The following is a 22,306-nucleotide window of genomic DNA, read 5'->3' on the forward strand; positions in this document are numbered from 1 at the left end:
ATTATGCATACATGACTCTTGTGTGCATTCTGACATGATTAAAGGAGTGATGATTTGTTTCTTATTATATGCTATGATTTTAAGTCATGTGGACCTCATGCATTTATGTTGTCATGTGCACCAGAATACTTTCTCGTTATGTTATGTTATGTTAGTATAGACGCGTATTTTGGATATTTATGTTTGATATGATATCATGCGGATCTTTCCCTCTATGGTGTCTAGCGATGCACCAACGCGTTTAGCCCAACACCCCAAGCCCAAGGGTACTTATACAAGCCTACCTAATGGGTCCATGTGCGCATGCGTAAGCTGTGTGTGGACAAACATTCAACCCGACCAGGACAAGAGCTCAAGGCCAAGTTATGATGTTTTTAAAAGGAAAGGTCCCATCATGACTCTGCGTATATGCATTACCTGACCCCATCCAACAGTGAGGTTACTTACTTAAATATTTCTTAAAATAGTCAAATCACGTGCTACTCTTATATTTCAAGTAAAGGTAAGACGGCACTGAAGACTGCAATGCTGGAATGACCATGGAAGATAAGTTAGGATGGTAGTATGCATTGTTTTCCTTTAGTAATTGATAGGTAGTTCAGGTTTTTCTTTTTCGTACTAAAATTTATGTCAGCGTTTTGTTATGACATTGTTGACGTTTTTTTATTATTTTAAATTGAACATATAAATATATGGCTTCGTTTAAAAGGTTTTATTAAGTTTTTTCTGCATTTATTAATAAAGTCATGCATGTAGTAACATCTCTAGTCAAGGTAAAAAAATGACGGCGTTACAGAATCACTCTCATTTGCATGTAACCTCGGTTCATTCATTTACTCCTCGTTTACTTGATTCATTCATTTACTCCTCGTTTACTTGAGTGACACTTACCCATACAGGGTAAAAAAAAAAAAAAAAAAAAAATGTTTTGAACCAAGACGTATAGATGGATATGTGCAATTTCTATGTGGAGTATCTTTCGTAGATGAACCTTATTTTTTGGGCCTACTTTTCTCTCGTCTGTCCTTTTCACAATCACAAAAAGCAAGTTCCATTCTAAAATAAAGTGTTGGAATTAATTATTATTCAATGTTCAGAAATAGGTACATAGCTTCTTCTCTGTATTAATGTTTTAGGAGAACGTACGTATATAAATATATATATATATATATATATATAGATATAGCTAATATGGGTTTAGTTGTTACTTTAGATTGATTAGAGCTTAATTAGTATTGTGGATCAATTATTCATTTTATTTTATTGTAATGAAGACTATAAATATCATGTTTGAGGGTTATAATGAATCTTTTTAATTATTTATACATACAAACAAATATGGAATTCAGTCAACCACAACTCTTCAGCTTAGGTCTGATTTGTACAAATGTTACTTTAAACTTGGAATGCGCATAAAGAAATTAACGATATCTTTTGAGTAGTTCTGTCGGATCGGTCGTTCAAGACCTTTGATCTCTATCCGGATCTGATGAAAAAAAATGGAATCACTTCTTATGGACTCGTTGAGATTGATTATGATCTCGTTCATGACTTATTAGAAGTAGAAGGCGCTCTGTCGAGATTGGGATCCTCACGGATAGAAAAAGATTGCAGTCGATATGATAATGATTGAGTGACATTATTTCTTTGGCCCGAACCTAAGAATCCTTTAGAGATACTAAATGGATCTTGTTCTATAGTTGATCGAAGTTTACTCGAAGTTCGAATTGAAGGAATAATAGCTAAGAACGGTTAAATTTCTATAATTTTGAGAAAATGAACCTTTTTTTTTTTTTTTAATAAGCTTAGAAATTTGATCCTAGACGTTCTAAATGAAACCCAAATTCATTTTCAAATTTTCGAAAATTGGGTTTTGGCTTGAAATGGAGAGGAAAATTTTGAAATTGAAGAAACCCTAAGACAAGTTTCTCTCATAATTAAAAGAAAGAACAAACCTAGACTTTCATCTTTTTCGTGTCACCAGTGTCACAATCGCACTTTTAATGACAGCGGACTTGCGATTGTGCGGCACTCACTTTCTAACGACAAGTGAGCTAAGCCAATTCGTTCTTGCGTCGCCTACGGCCAAGCGACGTATGCTCGAGCCTCTGGCCCCGATTTTAAGAGAAGGTTTTAGAAAACGAGGGCAGAAAGAGATTTTCGAAAGAGAGATTTTTTAAAGAGACATTATATAAGTAAGCAAGAGAGAAATAACAACGGTTTAAAGTATATAACCTTGGGCAGGGAGAAGTTGACAACTAGTCGTACCCCCAATAGTACATTATGAGGCATTTCATGTTTGACAAGCCTAGACATAATATTTCTGAAACGTCATACTTTCGAGAAATACAAAAGTAAAACACTAGAATATGAAAAGACATAAAGGGTTGGGCTTGTCATGGGCATGCGGCCATGGGCAACACGCCTTAGACGAGCATGACCGTGACAACCAACTCTCTCCCCCATGGGCTGTTTTCTTCTACGGGCGGCAAACTCCTCTATCTCCAGCAACGCGCGCCGCCTTAATTCTTCGATGACCACGACCCCCGACATCCAATTGCTGTGGGTGGTCTTGCACGCGATGGCAACCACACTAAATGGCTTGCCGTAGCCAGAGCACCCAATCAGAGTGGTTTATGAAGATCAATTTGTGCGGCCACGACGTTCGAACAGCCAACTCACAACGAGAAGTCTCCTTCTTAGCGGCTTGACGTAATAGACCCCTGGCCGGCAACAACTTTGTTATAGGCTCAATAGGATCAATAACCAAATATACTCCAAATTACCAATAAGCTTTAATNGCAAGCTAACAGCATTCAAAGTGCTGATGCCATATTAGCTTATCAACAGGTATCAGCCCTGTATTCTCTCCATCTTTAGAACGTATCTTTGCTCTTACCATTTTTTTTTTTAACTCTCCTCTAGGCTTCCTGAGGTTTCTATTTCTCGATGTGTTCTCTCCTCAACCAACTTGGAATTTCACAATCCACCCCACTAGAGAACTAACTAGCTTTTTCATCGGTACACCGTCCAATGTCTAGGTTTGATATCATTTGTAACAGCTCAAACCCACTACTAGTAGTAATGTTCTTTTCGGACTTTCTTAGAATGGGCTTAGGTGGAGTTTTGAGAGGTGTACCAACGAGAACTGGGTCTGATACCATTTGTAACAGCACAAACCCATTACTAGCCGATATTGTTCTTTCCGGACTTTCCTAGAATGGGCTTGGGTGAAGTTCTGAGCGGTGTGCCAGCAACGGCCGCATTTGATACTATTTGTAACCGCCAAAACCCACTACTAACACATAGTTTTCTTTTCAAGCTTTCTAGAATGGGCTTGGGTGAAGTTCTAGGCGGTGTGCGAGCGAGGACTAGGTCTGATACTATTTGTAACAGCCCAAATCCACTGTTAGCAGAAATGATTCTTTTTGGGCTTTCCTAGAATGGGCTTGGGTGGAGTTCTGGGCAGTGTGCTTGCAAGGATATTGAACCCTTTAGGGGTGGATTGTTAAGTCTCTTCTCGGTTGAAGAGGGGAACAAATAATTTCTCATACAGTGTAGAAACCTCCCTATAAGAAACACGTTTTAAAATTGTGAGGCTGATGACTATACTTATTTATACCGACAGTGGGTTTGGGCTGTTACAGGCTCGGAAAAGTGTATATCTTAAATAAGCTAACAAAAACGCTCGAAATTTCTAAACAAAGAAGAAAAATATTGGAAAAGAGAGAAAACCCAAAACTAAATAGAAAAAATTTAGACTAAAATTAAAGAAATACCCTTAGAAAATAAAACCCACAAGAAAGAAGACGACTAAAACCAAAATAATTGAAGAGAAACTCATTGAGATCAAGTCACACCCAGAGTTCCCCCAAACACTTCAGTAAAAGATTTGGATTTCTTGACATGTTCATCTGAAGTGCTTGGAAGGGAACTCTAGGAGACGCCTGATCGAACACATTTTGTAACTCTATATTCAAACCCTTTCCTTTAAAACCCTCTATTTATAACTTAAGTGGTGAGCACATGAATCTATGGCTTGGAAGGACACAAAAAACGTAGATGCCTGTGAAGAGCCATTAGGGTTTGAACCAAGACGCATACATGGATATATCCAATTTGTATATGGACAGAATCTTATGTGGATGAACCTTATGTTTTTGGGCTTGCTTTTTCTCTCTTATTTCCTTTTCACTCCTTTTCACTAGCACAAATCCAAGTTCCATTCTTGAACCAAGTGTTGGATTTGAGTATTTGTCGATAATATCATAATATTTAAGACTCGTGAATATGACTTGAATTGGTCTATAAATTCATACCCGGTTAACTAGTATTGGCGCTCGTGATAGGTTACTGTTAAAGATTTGATATATAAACTTAACGTAGTATAAGAAATAGCATGTAGATTGACCTCGAATTGTGTTATTCATACTAAGATTTAATTTATCCAATCTAGTTTGAAGGCGTTCCAACTATAAATTTACTTGTTGGTTGAAACCGAAGTTACCGGTTCAATGGATTGATGTTCAATGGATCTCGTTTATCAAGATCTAAGTAGTGGGTTTGGGCAAAGCCCGTAAAGAACAATTCTGCTAGTTGGATTAAATCTCCTCAAAATTTATCTCAAGAGCTACAAATAACATGAATTCTAGTACTCTAGCTCTAGTCCCATAACAATGACTATAATGTCGTCATTCATGTCAAGGTTCCTCGTTTTTATTTGAAAGGTAAGAGTAGCATGTAACTTTAGTATTTTTAAAAATACCGAGTAAGTGGCCCCACTACTTGGGTTAGGAAATGCAATCATATGCAATCATGTTTGGGACCTATCATTAACATCTTTTCATGACCTTGGTTTCAGCTTCTAGTCTGAGTAGCTCGTATACGTACCTCTTGGACCTAGCCTTTGACTAGCGTACATACAATATGCATGTGACTCCATTACGTGGATTCCATGTACGCTCATGTGGACTCCAGTCATACGCGGAAGCATCGCAATGCACGTGAACATACATTATGTATGAGATCTTCATCGTTTAAAATCATGTCATGTGTCTATGATGTACAATAATACCATGTTTTCATAACATATCACCTTCATCAATGACATAAGTTTTCATAACATATCACATTCATCAATGAGATAACGTGCCAACCTGATAAACCATATAAACCATAACATAGTGTGAATGTTTGATTAATCCACCACACCTAAATGGTGTGAAAGTTATCTTATTTATAATCAAATAAATTACAAGTATATGGAAATAGTAATAAATGGAAATAACAATAAATGGAAAGATACCTATAGTAATAAGGCAAATATTAGATATTTGCCTTATAATAAAATATCGAATATAATGTATATGGTAAACTATAATTTATTACTAAATATCCTTAACACCCCACCGCAAGCTGAGCGTCGGATTTGAACGAACGTGAAGCTTGGATATGAAAAATTCAAAGAGGTTGAGAAACACTTTTCGTGAAGATGTCAACAACCTGGTTCAGAGGAGGCGTAAAGAAACACTTTCTTGGCCATCGAAAATTGCAGAGGGATCGCCGCTCAGCGGCGATGCTGCCTTGGCTTCGACGAGAATATGTCTAACCCATAAACAGGGATTGTCGCTTAGCGACGATGCTACCTTGGCTCTGGTGAGAATATGTCTAACCCCAAGAAGTAGAAGGGGAAACCTAGAGCAAGGGACAAAGACAATGTTGAAGCCGGAAGAGTCGCCACATTGGGCGAAGGAGCCAATTTTGGCAAAAAGGGCAGCCGGAAGAGTCGCCACATTGGGGCGAAGGAGCCAATTTTGGCGAGAAGGGCGGCAGCAACTTGGTTGGCGAAGATGCCAGTGCGGCGCCTAGATTCCAAAGGTGAATCTCTGCAAAAGGTCGATAGGCTTATCGAGATTCTGTATATTTTCGAAAGAAATGCTGATGAAGATCCTAAGATTAGGGTTTCTGTGAAGGATGAAGGATAAAGGAAAAATTGAGAAGAGAATGAAAGAGACTATGTTTGGAAAAGGTAAGGTTGTATGTACAGAGTATGGTGAAGGATGATTTGGAGGTCAATAGGGTGGAGCCGAAGAGTAATTAATCGGCTCCGCCTGCGGTAGCCATGAAGACTGCTCCTGCGGCGTCAAAGCCAGCAGGGGTGGTGGAGAAGAACAGTAGAAGATTTCAAAAGCCATTGAAAAGAAAGGATTTGGGGTTGTTAAACCGAAGGGGCTCTGATACCATGTGAATGTTTGATTAATCCACCACACCTAAATGGTGTGAAAGTTATCTTATTTATAATCAAATAAATTACAAGTATATGGAAATAGTAATAAATGGAAATAACAATAAATGGAAAGATACCTATAGTAATAAGGCAAATATTAGATATTTGCCTTATAATAAAATATCGAATATAATGTATATGGTAAACTATAATTTATTACTAAATATCCTTAACACATAGCATATCTAACATAATAAGCAAACATATCAATCACACGTACAAGGACCAAAAAGCAAGCCTTGTTCGTATATGACTACTAGTTCGGTTAGTAGTGCAGCTTTGTGGAAGGGCCACAAAGCACGCGTTGTCATGTGTCTGTGAGTCGCGGGTTGTGAGCTTTGTGGGCCGTCTGTTTGAAGTGGGCTAAGGGATGGTCTGGGCTTCGGCTGGGTTGGACTGTGAAGATAAATGGGTTTTGGTTGGCGTTGCATGCGGGCTGGGTTGAGAAGATAAATGGGTTCTGTGCTGGGTCGTGAGTTGTTTCTTTTGGAATGCTAGGTTGGGTTTTTTCCGAACCTAGTTGGTTTGGACGCGATCTGTGGTTCGGACTTTGGTTCAGAACTTTGAGTAGTGTGCAGATTTTGGGTGAACTTTGTAGCTACTAGGATAATCTCTTCAAACAACGATTATTCCTTCAGAGGATAAAGTGACTCTAGTTCCACCGCTCTAAACTTGTTCGGATTTATGGATATTTTATAAGGATATATTTTTATCGATCACCTAATATATTGAAATCATAATTTAAATGTTCATAAAGACTTAATAGAACGATATTCGTATCAATCAACTAAGCATAAACAATTCATACATACATTCTCCTGAATCTAGCATGCAATTTGATATACAGCTCAAACATATTCAACGGGAAGATAACGTCCATCTAACATTTGAAGCGCAAAAAATAAATTTTTCAGTCTCCATTCTAGTACACTTAAACCTGCCTCCTTTATTCTTACACTAGGGGAATTTTTTTTTTTAATTTTCCTTAACATATTTGCACACTTATCCATGAAAGCTCATCAAAGTTCTAAACATGTATATTCTAACCACTTAAGGTGAGATAAGCCCGCATGCTAGCACGTGCTAGCGACTCCTATAAGTATTGCTTGCCTAGAATCCGTGTGGCTACTTACCAAGATGAAATGTGTCCTAAATTAAGCTAAATTAACACCTTCCACGTGCCCCCAGGGGAAGTCACGTCTTTGTACTGCCAAGTGTTGTCGGCTGATTGGTGGCCTTAGGTCAAACTACGTGCATTCAAGTCTAGCAGCATGCAGACCCCTCAAATTTTCCCTATGTTTGACACGTGTTGCAAGCAGTTTGGTTTGAGATTTCAGACGTGCACACGATTCACTGATCGGGCAAGCGAATCAAGTCTACAAGTTTGGGTTAACTTGTGGGTCGGATCAGCTTTGTGTCGCCTCTAAAACCAACAAAGCATCACGTGTCTACTCTTGGGCTAGCCACTTCTCCACCCATTTAGCAATACGTGTTTCTCTCCTTGAGAAATTTAAAATATCGAACAAAGACTCAGATATTACACTTATTTAAAAGTTTAACATATAAGGACAAGTAAAAGAGTATCATTTCCATACAAATGAAAATAATTATTTCAATGGGTATGACAGTCAAATTTAAGAAAAAAGAAAATATCAAAGCCAAAAGAGTATCAAAGTCATAGAAGGGTTTATGTTCAAAATATAGATACAACATATTGAACAAGAAACATTCTCACCTCCAAAACATAGTCAATTGGCCCATAAGTAGAACACCTCCAACCACACCATGACAAGTTTCACCTCCCTTCAAACCCTACACTTCCATGTGGCATGCAACCTTTACACGTGTCAAGCAATGCTTGGATCAAACTACTCTATAAAATCACAACCAAGAGTGTTCGTACTCAACAACAATTCTATTCACCAAAATCCTTCGTTTTTTTTAGATATTTGAAGAAGCGTAAAAATAAATGGCAGACAGCTCTCAAAGTTTGAGCTACCAAGTTGGAGAAGCCAAGGGCCAAGCACAGGTTCACCATGTCATTATTATTTGTTTAAATGGTTCATGATAGATATGAGTACATGGAGTGATGGGTAACATAGTTATTAATGTGATTATGTAGGAGAAGGCGAGTAATGTGATGGATAGGGCGAGTGATGCAGCCCAATCAACTAAGGAGTCATTACAAGAGGCAGGACAACAGATGCAGGCTAAAGCACAAGGTGCAGTTGATGCGGTCAAAGATGCTAGTGGCATGAAGAAATGAAGTTTTTCTATTACAATTTTCCATTGTTTCTATGAATAAGGATTTAAATTAAATTGTCATTTCAATTATTATGTTTTCACTTTTGTATTTTGTTGGTGTCTTATAGTTTTTATTTGTGAACTTAATTTAAATTATTATTATTATTAATATGTTTTCATTCTCATTTTGATTATCGTGCTTTCTCTCTCGTATTTTGTTTGTTTCCATTTTTATACCCCAATTATTTATTATTATTCATTTTTTGAACAACCTACATGCTAACATCGTAAACAAAAACAGGCATGTTGCAAACTTTATAGATCTTGTACCTTCTCATTTTTCAAATCTCCTGATTTCGGGCGGAAGAAAGGAAAAAGAATTTTCACGTTCTTTCTTTCGCTTTCGGGAAGGGAGGATTAAGAAAAAAAAATCCTTGATTGGAGCTTTCTCCAGACCTTCGGGAAAAGCATGAAAAAAAAGGCTCGATGGTAGATTCCTCCNTTGTTCGCCTAAAGAAACTTATACTAATTCCATTCTATTATTTTCTCGTGTTTGCTAACTATTGGTTAAACTAGGAAACTACATTGTTAGGTGCTCTGTTTTATTTTTTCATTGAAGTCGAACCAAAACCTGTGCTCGACAGATAGTTGTCCATATACTGATAAGGATGTATGGATTCTCAAGAAGAGAGGAGCCGAGATGGTCCCCCGGACCGCCCGAATCCCACGAGTGAATAGAAAGTTGGATCTACATTGGATCTCACCTGAATCGACCTCCTCTTGTTGTTATAGGTAGTTGCTTTTAATTCTTTTAATTTTTTATTAGTCGATCTTATTCTTAGGGTTGCTCTCATTCATACGTGGTTTTGGTTTGAACCATTTTAAAAAAATAGTGACATAGTGAACCTGTGCTTGGCCCTGGGCTTCTCCAACTTGGTAGCTCAAACTTTGAGAGCTGTCTGCCATTTACTTTTGCGCTTTTTCAATTATCCAAAAAGGTCGGACTACACGAAAAGTTAGAAACCAACGGTGGCTGATGATTAAGAACACTCTTCGTTATGCTTATATAAAGTAGTTTGATCCAAACATTTCTTGACACGTATAAAGGTTGCATGCCACATGAAAGTTTAGGGTTTGAGGGGAGGCGAGACTTGTCATGGTGTGGTTGGAGTTGTTCTACTTATGGGCCAATTGACCAGGTTTTGGAGTTGAGAATGTTTCTTGTTCAAATTGTTGTATTTATATTTATATTTGAGCTATAAAGGTCTAGAACGGGGCTGACAAATAAAAAGTGGGTGTGGGTTTGCTCGGGCGAGAGTCGTGATTTCCAACTAAAATTGACGAGCTAAAACTCGAGTTATAGTACGTTTCAAGATATGAAATCAATCTCATTCTCTTTCTTTATTCATCGTCTATAAATTTCATGAAGAAACCAAGACCAAAAGACCATATTTGAATGCTACGGAATGCCATTTTCAAGCGGTAGAGACAGTATCGCGCACGTCTTTGTCATCTGTCTAAAGAAGAAGATAATAGCATAGTTAATTCAGGTTAATTGGTCACGTCATTTTTAAAATTGAACCCCTTTCAACCGATTATCATGAAGTTCTTTTTGGTTCTTGAACCTAGACTCTCCGAGGAACCTACAAAAGTAAATTTTGAGTGATTCAGGTATTAAAAGCTCGAGAAACAATGCCCCAAACATTAACTTAGATGTAAGTAACGAATATGACTTTTCTTAAGTTTTACGTGTAACAATCACCTGAAAATCAATATGACCTTAAGTTTAAGTAATATTAAAAGGAATATAGAAGAATTAGACCCAGAACTAGAACTCAAGGACCTAAATCAGACGTTTCACTCAGAAATCAAGTAACATTAAAATAACACGCTAAATGGACTTGCAGCTTATGAAATTTTAATAGAAGGCCTAATTTGATATGCTATATATAAATTTATGAGATTTTAATAGAAGGCCATCTTTATTCTCACTCCATATTTTCTATGTTTTAGCTCCAAGGCATGACTGTGTGTTCTCCTTATAGAGCGTTTTTATTTGTACAAAGCTAGGGCGTTAAAGTGAGGTTGGTTAGAAAATGACCTAGGTTGGAATATCTCTAATAGATTGAGCATTGTATGATTGTGAGAAACGGTCAAAGGATGTAGACCCTTGTGCGCCCAGACTAAGAAAGAATCGAGAAGTTAGATAAGAGTAACTTGCAGCTAGAAGTAAGCATTAAGCCATCTAACCTCCCTAGGGATCCAATAGACCTCCTTAGCTCCTAGATATGACCAAGTCAAAGTTTAAATTATGGATTACACGCTTAAGGGATCGATAGGAATATCTCCCTAGCAAAGGATGTATGACAGAACTTAGTTAAGATTCGAGAGCTAAAGCTTGTGTTGTTTACATGTTGACCTATGTCAAAATGTTTCTAGTAGACCATGCACCTTTGAATCGTGAGGGCAATCAGAGGTCTAAACCTAAGTACACCCAGAGATTTGATTAGCACCGAGGAGCTAACCTCGAGCGTCTTGAAAAATGAGAGATGAGATTTAAATCGCCTAGAAGCCCCTAAGAACCTCGTAGGTCTCCATGACAACAAAAAACGACCAAGGTAGCTCATCAGGCTATAACAATGTGAACAGTGTCACAAGTCTGTCCACTACCCTTTTTACTTCGATACCATACCACCAAGACTCCGCTCTGGTTCCCCTACCATGAAGCTAGGCATGTGAGCTACAATATCACGACACGTGCTCCAACTCAGTGGAAATAGCCAAAGATCTCCAGAACAAGACCTTTGTCCTGTAAACTTGTCCCTGAGCAGGGGAGTGTGGGACCATTTAGCATGACCTAGTAGCGGACCGACACACCAAGGATCGCTTCTCCTAAACTTTGGCGACTTTATGGTCCCGTGTGAGGGTCTGTCAACTAAATCACATGGGTGATGTTCAGATTGTTGTTCATTTTTAGATCCATGCATCCTGTCTCGCAGCTTATGAGGTCGCGCCTCAATATAAGATATTGGAGAGGTTTGCAGTTACAGATGAAGTTGTTCCGACCCATCAGTCTGTCTTTGTATTTGAGTCTTTTGTATTTTGTTTTGCAATTGTATCGTAGACTCATTTTTCTCTTTTGTATTAAATTCGAACAACATCATCTTAAAATTGGATTTTATTTTATATTTAATTTTGGTGGTCCTGTCTTTATTTAAATTTAAATTTTATCGGATTTTATCTTTTATTTTATTTTTATTAGATTTGGCTTTCATCTCTTTAGTCATAGTCCGATATTCGAACCCTTGAAAATTATGGTCGTGACAATGAGGATGAGTATTGACAAATATATAGTAAAAAAAGTAAGTGACCTCACTATTGCAGTCATACAATTCAATCACATACAATATATATCATGGCTAGTTGGACCTCATTTTCATGATTGTTCCTTAGCTCTACTTTATTTTCTGAGTAGGGTTGGGTGCATAATACTTCTTTACACACGATTCATGTGAGCATTTGAACTCACTAAGCGGACTCATTAACGTACACTCTAGGCCTAACTGTAGGCTAGCATGCTCAGCTATCGAAAGCAAACAGAAAAGAAAGGAAGCAAATAATAATGTGGCATATGAGTCCGTATATAGCATAAGTAATCCATAATTATATGACATTCAACTTGATGAAATCCTCCATAAAAAATAATGGTTCAATGAGAGGAGAAACATAATACTTTAATGCTTATCATGACAAATACTCTTTATGAGACATATGTGCATAATTGTGGTGCTTATTTGTGCTCATCATACATGACATCGTGGTGTCTCACTAAGCATAAACAAGATCATATTAACGTAGCAATCATAAGTAGTAGAGATTAAGTAAATACATCACAAAGTTCATTAAAATATCATAACATGAATACTATTCAACATGATATATGTTATTCATGCATCAATCAATTTTATCTTATTTACAGTTTTAGGCTCAACTTGGTTCTCCTAAACTCAACTTAGTTGGTCATTCATAAATTCTGCTCAACCAAAATTCAAGCTCACATACGTCATTTTATTCATTTAGAAACCCGAGTTTAGAGTCTATTTATGTGTGAAATTCCACATCGATTGGGGAGGAGAACGAAAAGCCCTTTATAAGGGTGTGGCTTTCTGTTGTAGACACGTTTTAAAAACCTCGAGAGGAAGTCTGAAAGGGAAAGCTCAAAGAGAACAATATCTGTTAACGGTGGGCCTGGGCCGTTACAAATGGTATCAGAGCCAGACATCAGGCGATGTGCCTGCAAGGAGGTTGTTCCCCGAAGGAGGTAGACACGAGGCAAAGTGTCAGACAGGACGCTGGGCCCCAAAGGGGGTGGATTTGGTGGTGGTCCCANAGGGGGGGGGGGGGGGTGGATTGTGAAATCCCATATCGGTTGGGGAGAATAACGAAACACCCTTTATAAGGGTGTGGAAATCTAACAAATGTGTTTTAAAAACCTTGAGGAGAAGCCCGAAATGAAAAGTCCAAAAAAGACAATATCTAAAAAAGACAATATCTACGAGTGATTACATTATGAGATTAATGTAACTTAACTATACTAAAATCAGTCTTAAACACGGTTACATATTACTATTGATTTGAAACAATAACTACATGAATTTATTTTAGTCCAAAACGGTGAAGCTAGCCAACTAAAACTAAACCGAGTTAAAGAAGTCAATCAAAGATTTTTTTCTTTTCTTTTCAATTTCAGTCTCTCCATTGTTAGTCAAAAGGGAATTATTGCATGAGTCTATATATGATAAGAAGTTTACAAAAGAGTATAAATATGGCAAGGAAATCGTAATGCATGCAAATACAAACAAACGTTTTGCTTCATTTCTTGGTGAATGCATCATTAAACAAATAGAATTCAACTCAAACTTTATCAAACAAAAAAGTAAGCCAAGATAGTTCAAAATCTTTATGATTCAAAATTATCTAAATTATTTTATTTTTAAATTGATTTTTCTTTAATTTTTATAGTACGGACAAAAAACTAAACTTGACAATCATTACTTTTCACCCAAGGTCTTCCCTATAAGGTTCATCTATATGGTAAGGTGATAAATACGGGCAATACCTCATTTCCTTTACTACAAATTAAAGAAGTCAATGCTCATAAGTTTAAATGACTCGTAACCATTAAAAGATTGAAATTTGTGAGAGAGTTCGATATGAATCTGTCAGTTTTGTTGTCTTTGTCACTTTTCTTGTTTATTGAACACTTCGTGTGCTTGTCGATGATGATTTGTACTCGTGAACTACATGACCTAATATCAAATGAGCAAAGATTCTTTACGAGTTCTTATTGGTGAGCGACTAACCAAAATCCAGATTTTAATATGAGATTTTTGGAAGTCCCGATATGATTATGTGAGCACCCTCTTATTACTTTTGTTGCCAATGTGAAAACTTATTAAATGTAAACATATATAAGTAGTTTGAGATCCCACGTCTATTGGGGAGGAGGGCTAACCATGTTTTATAAGGGCGTGGAAACCTCTCTCTAACAGATGCATTTAAAAAACCTTGAGAAGTTCGGAAGGAAAAACTCAAAGAGAACAATATCTTCGAGAGGTGGGCTTTAGTTGTTACAAGTAGGTACGTCTACTACTTCATTGTTTGGTTTTTAACTTAATTTTGTCTACCCTTTTTGTCTTTCTTCTTTATTGTCATGGATAATTTTTGTCTTTCTTCTTTATTGTCATGGATAAATAAAATAAATAGATTAGAATAGTTAAAGAAATGTTTTAAAGAATTGAAAGTTACTCCCTCTACCAACAAAGTACATCTTCCTTTTCAAACCCTAAAATAAAACGTGTTCTGTTTAGAGCAATCCTATGTTAGGTGACCTTTTGAAAAAATTTCTACAAAACACGTGAGTGAAAATAAAACATGCTAAAAAAATACATGTTGGTCAGTAGCGTGAAGTAACGTGATCATGTTGCAGGAGATGTAAAGGAATGTCTAGCCATTCAGTGACTAGTTCAAATTCATAATTCTAGGCTTTTTGGGCATAAGATATCACCGTCATGGTTATTACTATTTCTAACCGTCTCCAAATTTATAGTCTATATAGAATGACTTTTCGAGTATTTAAAATCATTCTAACCAAGCTATTGCGACCACTCTACTAGACATTGCATGCAATAATATCTAACCAAAAAAGTCACCTTTTGTTGCTATGGATTCATATTGAGCTAACCCTTTTGAGGCTACAATTTTTATTTAGAAATTATATCTCAAGAAAACCCTAAAAACCAGTTCTAAATGGTATGCCAGTTTCAGGCAACCATTGACTCCCACCAATAAAGTTTTCAACGGTAAACCTTGTAACTTGTGTAGCCGTATGTAATATATGGTAACCAGGCCAATCCACTCTTCTAGAAGTGTCAGCTCCTGGACCCGTATTATTGTACTCTGCAAAAAACAATTGGTCAACCGGTACATCTGGCCACCCTAACCATCCTTTAGGCTGAACCACACTATCAAGAAATGACTCGATAAACACAACCGTTGAATATTCTTTCCATGGCCGTCCAAGATACAACAATACCTTGTCCTTACTTGATGCTATCTCGGGCGACACGGTCACCTTACAGTTTTGGAAGACGAAGCCGCTTTGATCATCTATATTTGCTTTCGATTGTGCTGTTACCGTAGTCTTACTACCAAATTCTCGAACATATATATTACAATCTTGGAATACGGTGACTCCGTTTCCGAATATGAAGTCAATGCTTCCGTATATATCGCACTCTCTGAAGAATTGGGGTAGTCCCCCAGCATAGAGCGTATCTTGATAACCCAAAAACACACACTTATAGTATGCTGTGTGTTTGGCTTGGTCAAGAACTGCAACAGCTTGGTGCTCCTTCGGCCCAGCGGAGTTTTGAAATGTCAACGACTGAGCCATGAAATTTGCACCTCTTACAGCTATAAAATGAAATATGTTTTAGTATTAACACAAATTTAATCGGTTAGCGGAGAATTTGAAGCTTACTAAGAGTTGCAGAAGTTGCTGTGGTCGATCCAGTGCCATTACTTCGATCGTCAACGATAATGGTGGTAGAAGCATCATCCCCAATCAAAGCTATGAATGTCTTAGAAGGTGGAACTTCAATCAACTCCTTGTATGTTCCAAGTTTCACATGAATGGAAAATCTTTTCGTGCTGAAATTTGGTGCGGCTGCTATAGCATCACTAATTTTGACATAATTTCCCGTGCCATCTAAAGACACCGTGACATCAAAACTATAGCAATAAGAAAAGTTAGTAACAAGCAAATAGACTATAAAGAGCATAGCAAGCTTGAATGATGGCATTTTCGAGATGAAAGTGAGAGACAAGCTCATGATATATATATATATATATATATATATATAAATAAAAGAGTAATTTGCAAATCTAGCCCTAGGTTTTGAGATATTCATATATAGGAGAAAAGTTAAAATATAATTTTCATTTTTAAATACTTTAACTTCACTTCATTGGTGCATGAATAGGTATATCAATACTATAAATGAAATTTAATTGATATACCAATTATATCATTGATATGTCACGTGCAAACAGACATATTGCAACATATGAGAAGAAATATGTTAGAACCCATTAGACAATCATTGCTTTATTAGGTCCTCGATACGTGTCAGATCCACAGGACGGATCCTCTATGCATGATAACCCCTGACTACCTGCATGATAAATGCCTACCTACATGACGGATCCACCTTGAGGATAATCCAACAAACAATCGAGTCACACGTCCCTAAGTAGCCTCACTACAAACTCAAAGATATCGTACTAAAATGGAAAGGAAAGTGGAAGATGCTCAAAAATCGTACCGGTTGCTATCAACTTGAAAAGCTACCTTTGTCATTCTTGGATGTTGTGGAGGTCTACTACATTCTTAAGGGCGTCTAGGAAATTTCAATCTCATCTCTCATTCCAGGACGTTTAGGATTAGCTCCTCAGGCTAAACCAATCTCTGGGTGCACTTAGGTCTAACATCTGATCGCTCATGATCATGGGGTGCAAAGTCTACTGTAACGTACTGACCTAGGTCAACATGTAAACTGTTCTAGCTGTAGCACCTTAAACTTAACTGGATTCTCTTGTGCATATTTTCCTAGGGAGATTATCCTATCTATCACCTAAAACACCATATAAATAATCTAATCATGCATGCAAGGTTATTAGGGAGATATCCTATTAATAACCTAAAGAACTCAAACATAAGTTTAAACATTCATGCAAACAAACAATCAAGCTCAACGAGAAGATAACATCCATCAATCACCAAGAGAACAAATCTCATCATAGGGGTTTTTGGGTAATTTCTTACATCATGCATAACATACTCTTCCATATTGTCCACTCGAATTCCTAGTCATGCATACTAGTTTTTTAGCTTTGCATAAAACATATAACAACATGCTTCTTTAAAATCTCAACCTAGCGGTAAAATGGTAATTTTTCATAACATACGCATCCAAAAACGTCATTCCAAAGTCCTTAACATGCAATTTCTAACAACTTAAGGTAAGGAATGCTCACATGCTAGTACGTCCTAGTGATCCCTACAAGTATTACTTGCCTAAGTCTGTGTGGTTACTTACTTTGATGATGCGTGCCTTCTCGAGCTAGCTTTTTCGTGTCTTAGGAGCTCTAAAATTTCTAAAATTTCTCTGGTAGGTCCTAATTCAACTCCAAATAGGGTTAGTATTGAAATTAGGATAAAAAAAAAGTTGAATGGGAGTCGAATGTGTTGAGAAACTCACACTCACACACCCACGGGCGTGCAAAGAGGTTCACCATGGGGGGGGGGGTTAGTTCATGCGCTTAGGAGGGATAGGTGCTCTCTCGATGTGCCACGTGGCGTGCATGGATTCGTTGTCCAAGCGGGCTATTTTGGTCTCGGGCACTGAATCAGTCGAATGTGGGTGAATGGATTGGGTCGAGTTGCTCCATGGATCTGCGCGCATACAGGCTGTCGACGCACATGTCGTGCTAGCCCATTTGTGCAACACTATCGAGAGTGTGACATGTGTCCATCAAGTTGCACGACGCGTTCCTCCTCTAATTATTTCGATGATGTGACTATGTTATTGATGATGTTATATGATGTTATACGATAATGTTACATGATGATGTTGTATGATGATGATATGATGATGATGATGCATGATAACATGATGATTTAAGATGTATGATGATGAGATGACTTAATATGACGTTATTCCATACTAAGACGATGTGCATGTATTAAATGTCATGAAGCATTATGACGATGATTTTTCTTAGATACAACCCTAGTTAATGTTAATGATAATGAACGTATGAAGGTCAAGGCATGCGTGTTACTTAGAGTAATATGTGAACGAGATATAGGGTTGTGTCATAAACATGATTGAAAGATGAAAACTATAGGGACCTCATGCAGTTTTTGTGTACATATAAATCAGATTACTTCTCCATTTATGATGACCAGTACGAATGCATACACTACGATGATGATAAGCATCATGCCTCGCATGACATTCAGGGGTTTGTTGACCTCCGGAGGTTGCTACAGACAGCCAGCTCGACCATGATGGGTCTAGGGGGTGCGAACCTCTTGGAGATTCACGCTTGCACGTCTAGGTCGAGTGTAAGAAAGTACTGCACATCCAATTTTATCTGAACTGTTGGCCACCCCTATGATGGTTTTATCCATAGGTCCCTAGATCATGAGTTGCATGTGTTTACATTCCCTAACCTCAATAATGGAGTCATTGACTAAGTATTTCTTGAAGTACACGTTACTTCTATTTCAAGTAAAGGCAAGACACCAATATACGACTGACAACGACATCGTAAGTAGAGACCATGACACGTGCATAGAAAAGTGGTACTTTATTTTCTTTGTCTTAGGTTAGTATATGGTGTTTTAATGTTTCACTTGTTTTATTTAGTATTTTCTTATGTTGTTTTAAAGAGCTTTTGGACATTGTCATACAATTTTAGGTTAGTAGAAATCTAGAATTNATAGAAGTGTTTATATTCAAATATCAATACAACATATCAAACAAGAAACATTCTCAGCTCCAAAACCTAGTCAATTGGCCCTTAAGTAGAACAGCTCCAACCATACAATGACAAATGTCACCTCCTCTCAAACCCTAAACTACCACGTGGCATGCAACCTTCACGTGTCAAGCAATGCTTGGATCAAACTACTCTATAAAATCACAACGAAGAGTGTTCAGAATCAACAAATACAATTTTATTCACCAAAATCCTTTCAGGTTTCCAACTCTTTGTGTGCTTTTTGAATTCAATGGCAGACAGCTCTCAAAGTCTGAGCTACCAAATTGGAGAAGCTAAAGGCCAAGCACAGGTTCACTTTGCCTCTATTTTCTAAAATGATTCATGACTCATAATCATATGACCAAATATAAGATTAAGGAGTAATTGGTAACGTATTTATGGATGTGATTATGTAGGAGAAGGCGAGTAATTTGATGGACAAGGCAAGTGATGCAGCCCAATCAACCAAAGAATCAATACAAGAGGCAGGACAACAGATGCAAGCCAAAGCGCAAGGTGCAGTTGATGCTGTCAAAGATGCCATTGACACGAAGAAATGAAGCTTTTCTATTTACATTTCATATTGTTTCTATGAAAGATTTAAATTAAGTTCTTGATTATCTATTTTATTGGTTTCTTATTTCGTACTTTTGTTTTTGATAAAAATGATGTTATTCGTTTTGTTTTGAGGTATTATTATGATAATACATAGTCATCAATTATAATAATGCAATTTGTCCCATTGGTAGTTGCTATAACGTGAGTATTGTATATGTTGATTATAATACATTACAAATATATATATTTATAAAAATAAAAAAAAATTAACCAGTTGCCAACAATCTCGAGAATTTCGGCGATTCCCTAGAATTCTAGGGCAACCTCTCCCAAGGACACGCTTGTCCCATTCTCATTTTGTCCAACTACCTTGTTCTGCCACCAAAACACAAAACATAGAAACATCGAAAACAGAGGGAAGGAAAGAGAGAAGGAGATGAACGGTCGCGAAACCGTGACACCGCCATGGAAGAGAGACTAACGAGACAAGAAATACCTTGATGCACATGAGTATTACTTCCAAAAGGTATAGTAGCTTTACTAGCCAAGAGGATAAACATGTGATGTGTGTTTAAAAATAAAGTAAGTGACCCCACTATTGAGGTCAGAAAAGGAAACCACATACAACGTATATCATGACTATTTGAACCTCATTTTTGTTATTGTTCCTTTGGATATATTTCTTTTTTGATAGGGTTGGATGCATCACACACGATTCATGTAATTCATGTAAACGCGTGACCACTAAAACTCATTAATGTATACTTTAGGCTTGACTATGGGGCTAGAACGCTCACGGTAGAAAACAAACCGGAAGAAAACAAACAGGAAAAGAACATGAATAATAATGTGGTAAGTAATATGCTTGAATAATCCAAGATCATATGACATACAATATACATATGGTCTTGCATTAAAAATAATTATTCAGTGAGATGATGCAAATGATATTCCATTAATTAAGAAAAACCGAGCTTAAAGTCTATTCATAGAATCAACCTAATTTAAGTATAGTGCCACATGATACGTGCTACTCATTCATCAATCAATTTCATTTAATATAGTCTATAGGCATCATCCATCAATCAATTTCATTTAATATAGCCTATAGGCATTTCAACCATAAACTCACTTACAATTTTAGGCTTAACTTGGTGCTCCTAATCTCATCTTAGTGGGTCGTTCTTAATTTTTACTCAATTGAAATTCAGACTTACACATGATATTCCATTAATTAAGAAAACTGAGCTTAAAGTCTATTCATAGAATCCGAAATAGTCAAATGAGCGAACTAAAGCTAAACTGAACGGAAAAGTCAATCAAAGATTACTTTTCTTATTCACTTTGACCATATCACTTAGTCTCTCAACTCTTAGTCAAAAGAGAACTATTGCATATATCTATATATGATTAGGCAGGCGTTTCTTAAAGAGTATATATATGGCAAGGTAATCCTAATACATGCAAATACTAACGAGCGTTTTTCGTCATTTCTGGTTGGACGCATCATAAAACAAATAGAAATCAACTTAGATTACATTTTTAGATAATTTTTATATAATTATAAAATGATTTTGNATAAAATAAAAAAACTAGTTACTCCCCAGAACTAAGGAAGAAGGAAATTGATTTTTAAGGTTCATCTACATGGTAAGGTGATAAAGATAGACAATGTTGTGCATTTTGCCACAACTACAAAAGATTTGATACCACTTGTTATGCTATGTTGTAATATCACAATTTTCAATGGTTTGATACCACTTATTGTACCCAAATGTTACAATCAAAATGTTATGGTACTTAATTTTTGTAGCGTAATGCCACAACAAAAAATGCGATGATACCCAATTGTTGCAGCGGAAGCGGAAGCGAAAGCAAAATCGATCGCACTCACACACTCACAAATAGAAATTAAACAAAGAGACAAAAATTTACGTGGTTCAAAAAGAAGAAATTCCTTTACATCCATGGTGGTAACCAATTACTATAACCAAAGTGTTTACAAGTGAATCTCTCCCACTCTTACACTACAAAGTGTCTCAACAAAATTCCTCCCAATGTCATTAGACAAATACAAAATGACAATAACTCCACATCTAACAAATAACTCTACATCTCAAAACAACGATAGACAAGTCTTTATATAGGCATAACAATACTAATTTTCATGCATGAACCAAATAAATGAGAATATGAAACAAAATGGTTATGAAGTAAATGAGAGTTAATAATTAAAATAAATGAGAATATGAACCATCAAACATTATGAATTCAACGAGAGTTATAACAATATGACATCTTCATAGTATATTCCATTTATTACAAATTAAACAAGTCAATGTTCATTGTTTACCAAGAAATTTAAATAAGTTTAAATGACTGGTAACCACTAAGATTGAATTTTTTGAGAGATCAATATGAATGAGTGAGTTCTTGTTATCTTTATCACGAAGAAGTTTGATCATGTCAAAAGTTGTTAAAAGAATAAGTTAGAGTCACTACAACAAACAATAAGTACGATAGCTTACGAAAAATGTTATCGTAGACTTTTTATAGCGTTTTTGTACGTTGTGACAGCCCATGTTATTAAAAGTCTGAGATTTTTTATAGCGTTTTTTTTATAGCTATAATGAATGCTATAATATAGTATGAATCTATAGCTTATATTGGTTGTCATGAAAACATTTTATAGCAATTTTTATTAAGCTATAATATGTTTAATATAACTAAAATAGTATGCTATGTTTAGCATTTTTTTAATGCTATAATATATTATTTATAGCTTCACTTTTATGCTATGAATCATTTATAATTATTTAATTATGTGCTGATAGCATTTATTTTTTCTATAAATTTCTTTATACTCTCAGTTATACCTTTTTTCTCTCCTAATAAAGATATTTTATAACACATTAAATACAAAAAAAGTATTCATTCTTCATTGAAGTTTCAGGATTTACTTACACATTAACGAGGAAGTTTCAACCATGCAAGATAAAGTTTTTGCCCAATTAAAAAAAATAATAATAAATAAAGTAGTTTACAAAATACAAAATTCACCAAGTTTGACTTCAAGTTTATCATGTAGAGAAGAAGTGTCATTTTCAA

At 36.3% G+C, this 22,306-nt stretch overlaps 3 protein-coding genes across 3 annotated transcripts; 2 read left to right on the top strand and 1 right to left on the bottom strand.

The window, feature by feature from the left end:
• The first annotated feature begins 8,255 nt into the window (after window positions 1-8,255).
• On the top strand, window positions 8,256-8,552 carry LOC111806110 (stress-induced protein KIN2-like). The gene is made up of 2 exons (XM_023691468.1): window positions 8,256-8,315; window positions 8,409-8,552. The coding sequence occupies exons 1-2, from the start codon at window positions 8,256-8,258 to the stop codon at window positions 8,550-8,552; spliced, it is 204 nt and encodes a 67-aa protein (XP_023547236.1).
• Window positions 8,553-14,726: 6,174 nt separating this feature from the next.
• LOC111805931 (pectinesterase-like) lies at window positions 14,727-15,895 on the bottom strand. The gene is made up of 2 exons (XM_023691231.1): window positions 15,573-15,895; window positions 14,727-15,505 (listed from the first exon to the last, which is right to left on the bottom strand). The coding sequence occupies exons 1-2, from the start codon at window positions 15,892-15,894 to the stop codon at window positions 14,823-14,825; spliced, it is 1,005 nt and encodes a 334-aa protein (XP_023546999.1). The 5' UTR covers window position 15,895; the 3' UTR covers window positions 14,727-14,822.
• Window positions 15,896-18,874: 2,979 nt separating this feature from the next.
• Window positions 18,875-19,299, top strand: LOC111806060 (stress-induced protein KIN2-like). Its single transcript, XM_023691407.1, has 2 exons — window positions 18,875-18,950; window positions 19,057-19,299. Exons 1-2 carry the CDS (start codon window positions 18,891-18,893, stop codon window positions 19,198-19,200), a joined length of 204 nt encoding a protein of 67 aa, XP_023547175.1. The 5' UTR covers window positions 18,875-18,890; the 3' UTR covers window positions 19,201-19,299.
• The last annotated feature ends 3,007 nt before the right edge of the window (window positions 19,300-22,306 follow it).

This window comes from Cucurbita pepo, chromosome LG11 (genome assembly GCF_002806865.2).
Source record: "Cucurbita pepo subsp. pepo cultivar mu-cu-16 chromosome LG11, ASM280686v2, whole genome shotgun sequence".
Classification (NCBI taxonomy): Eukaryota; Viridiplantae; Streptophyta; class Magnoliopsida; order Cucurbitales; family Cucurbitaceae; genus Cucurbita; species Cucurbita pepo.

Bases quoted from the DNA above. Each gene is read 5' to 3' on its own strand.
- LOC111806110 (XM_023691468.1), top strand. From the start codon at position 8,256: ATGGCAGACAGCTCTCAAAGTTTGAGCTACCAAGTTGGAGAAGCCAAG. The intron at 8,316-8,408 runs GTTCACCATGTC...GTGATTATGTAG, and splicing joins AAGCCAAGGGCCAAGCACAG to GAGAAGGCGAGTAATGTGAT.
- LOC111805931 (XM_023691231.1), bottom strand. From the start codon at position 15,894: ATGCCATCATTCAAGCTTGCTATGCTCTTTATAGTCTATTTGCTTGTT. The intron at 15,506-15,572 runs GTAAGCTTCAAA...TTCATTTTATAG, and splicing joins AGCAACTTCTGCAACTCTTA to CTGTAAGAGGTGCAAATTTC.
- LOC111806060 (XM_023691407.1), top strand. From the start codon at position 18,891: ATGGCAGACAGCTCTCAAAGTCTGAGCTACCAAATTGGAGAAGCTAAA. The intron at 18,951-19,056 runs GTTCACTTTGCC...GTGATTATGTAG, and splicing joins AAGCTAAAGGCCAAGCACAG to GAGAAGGCGAGTAATTTGAT.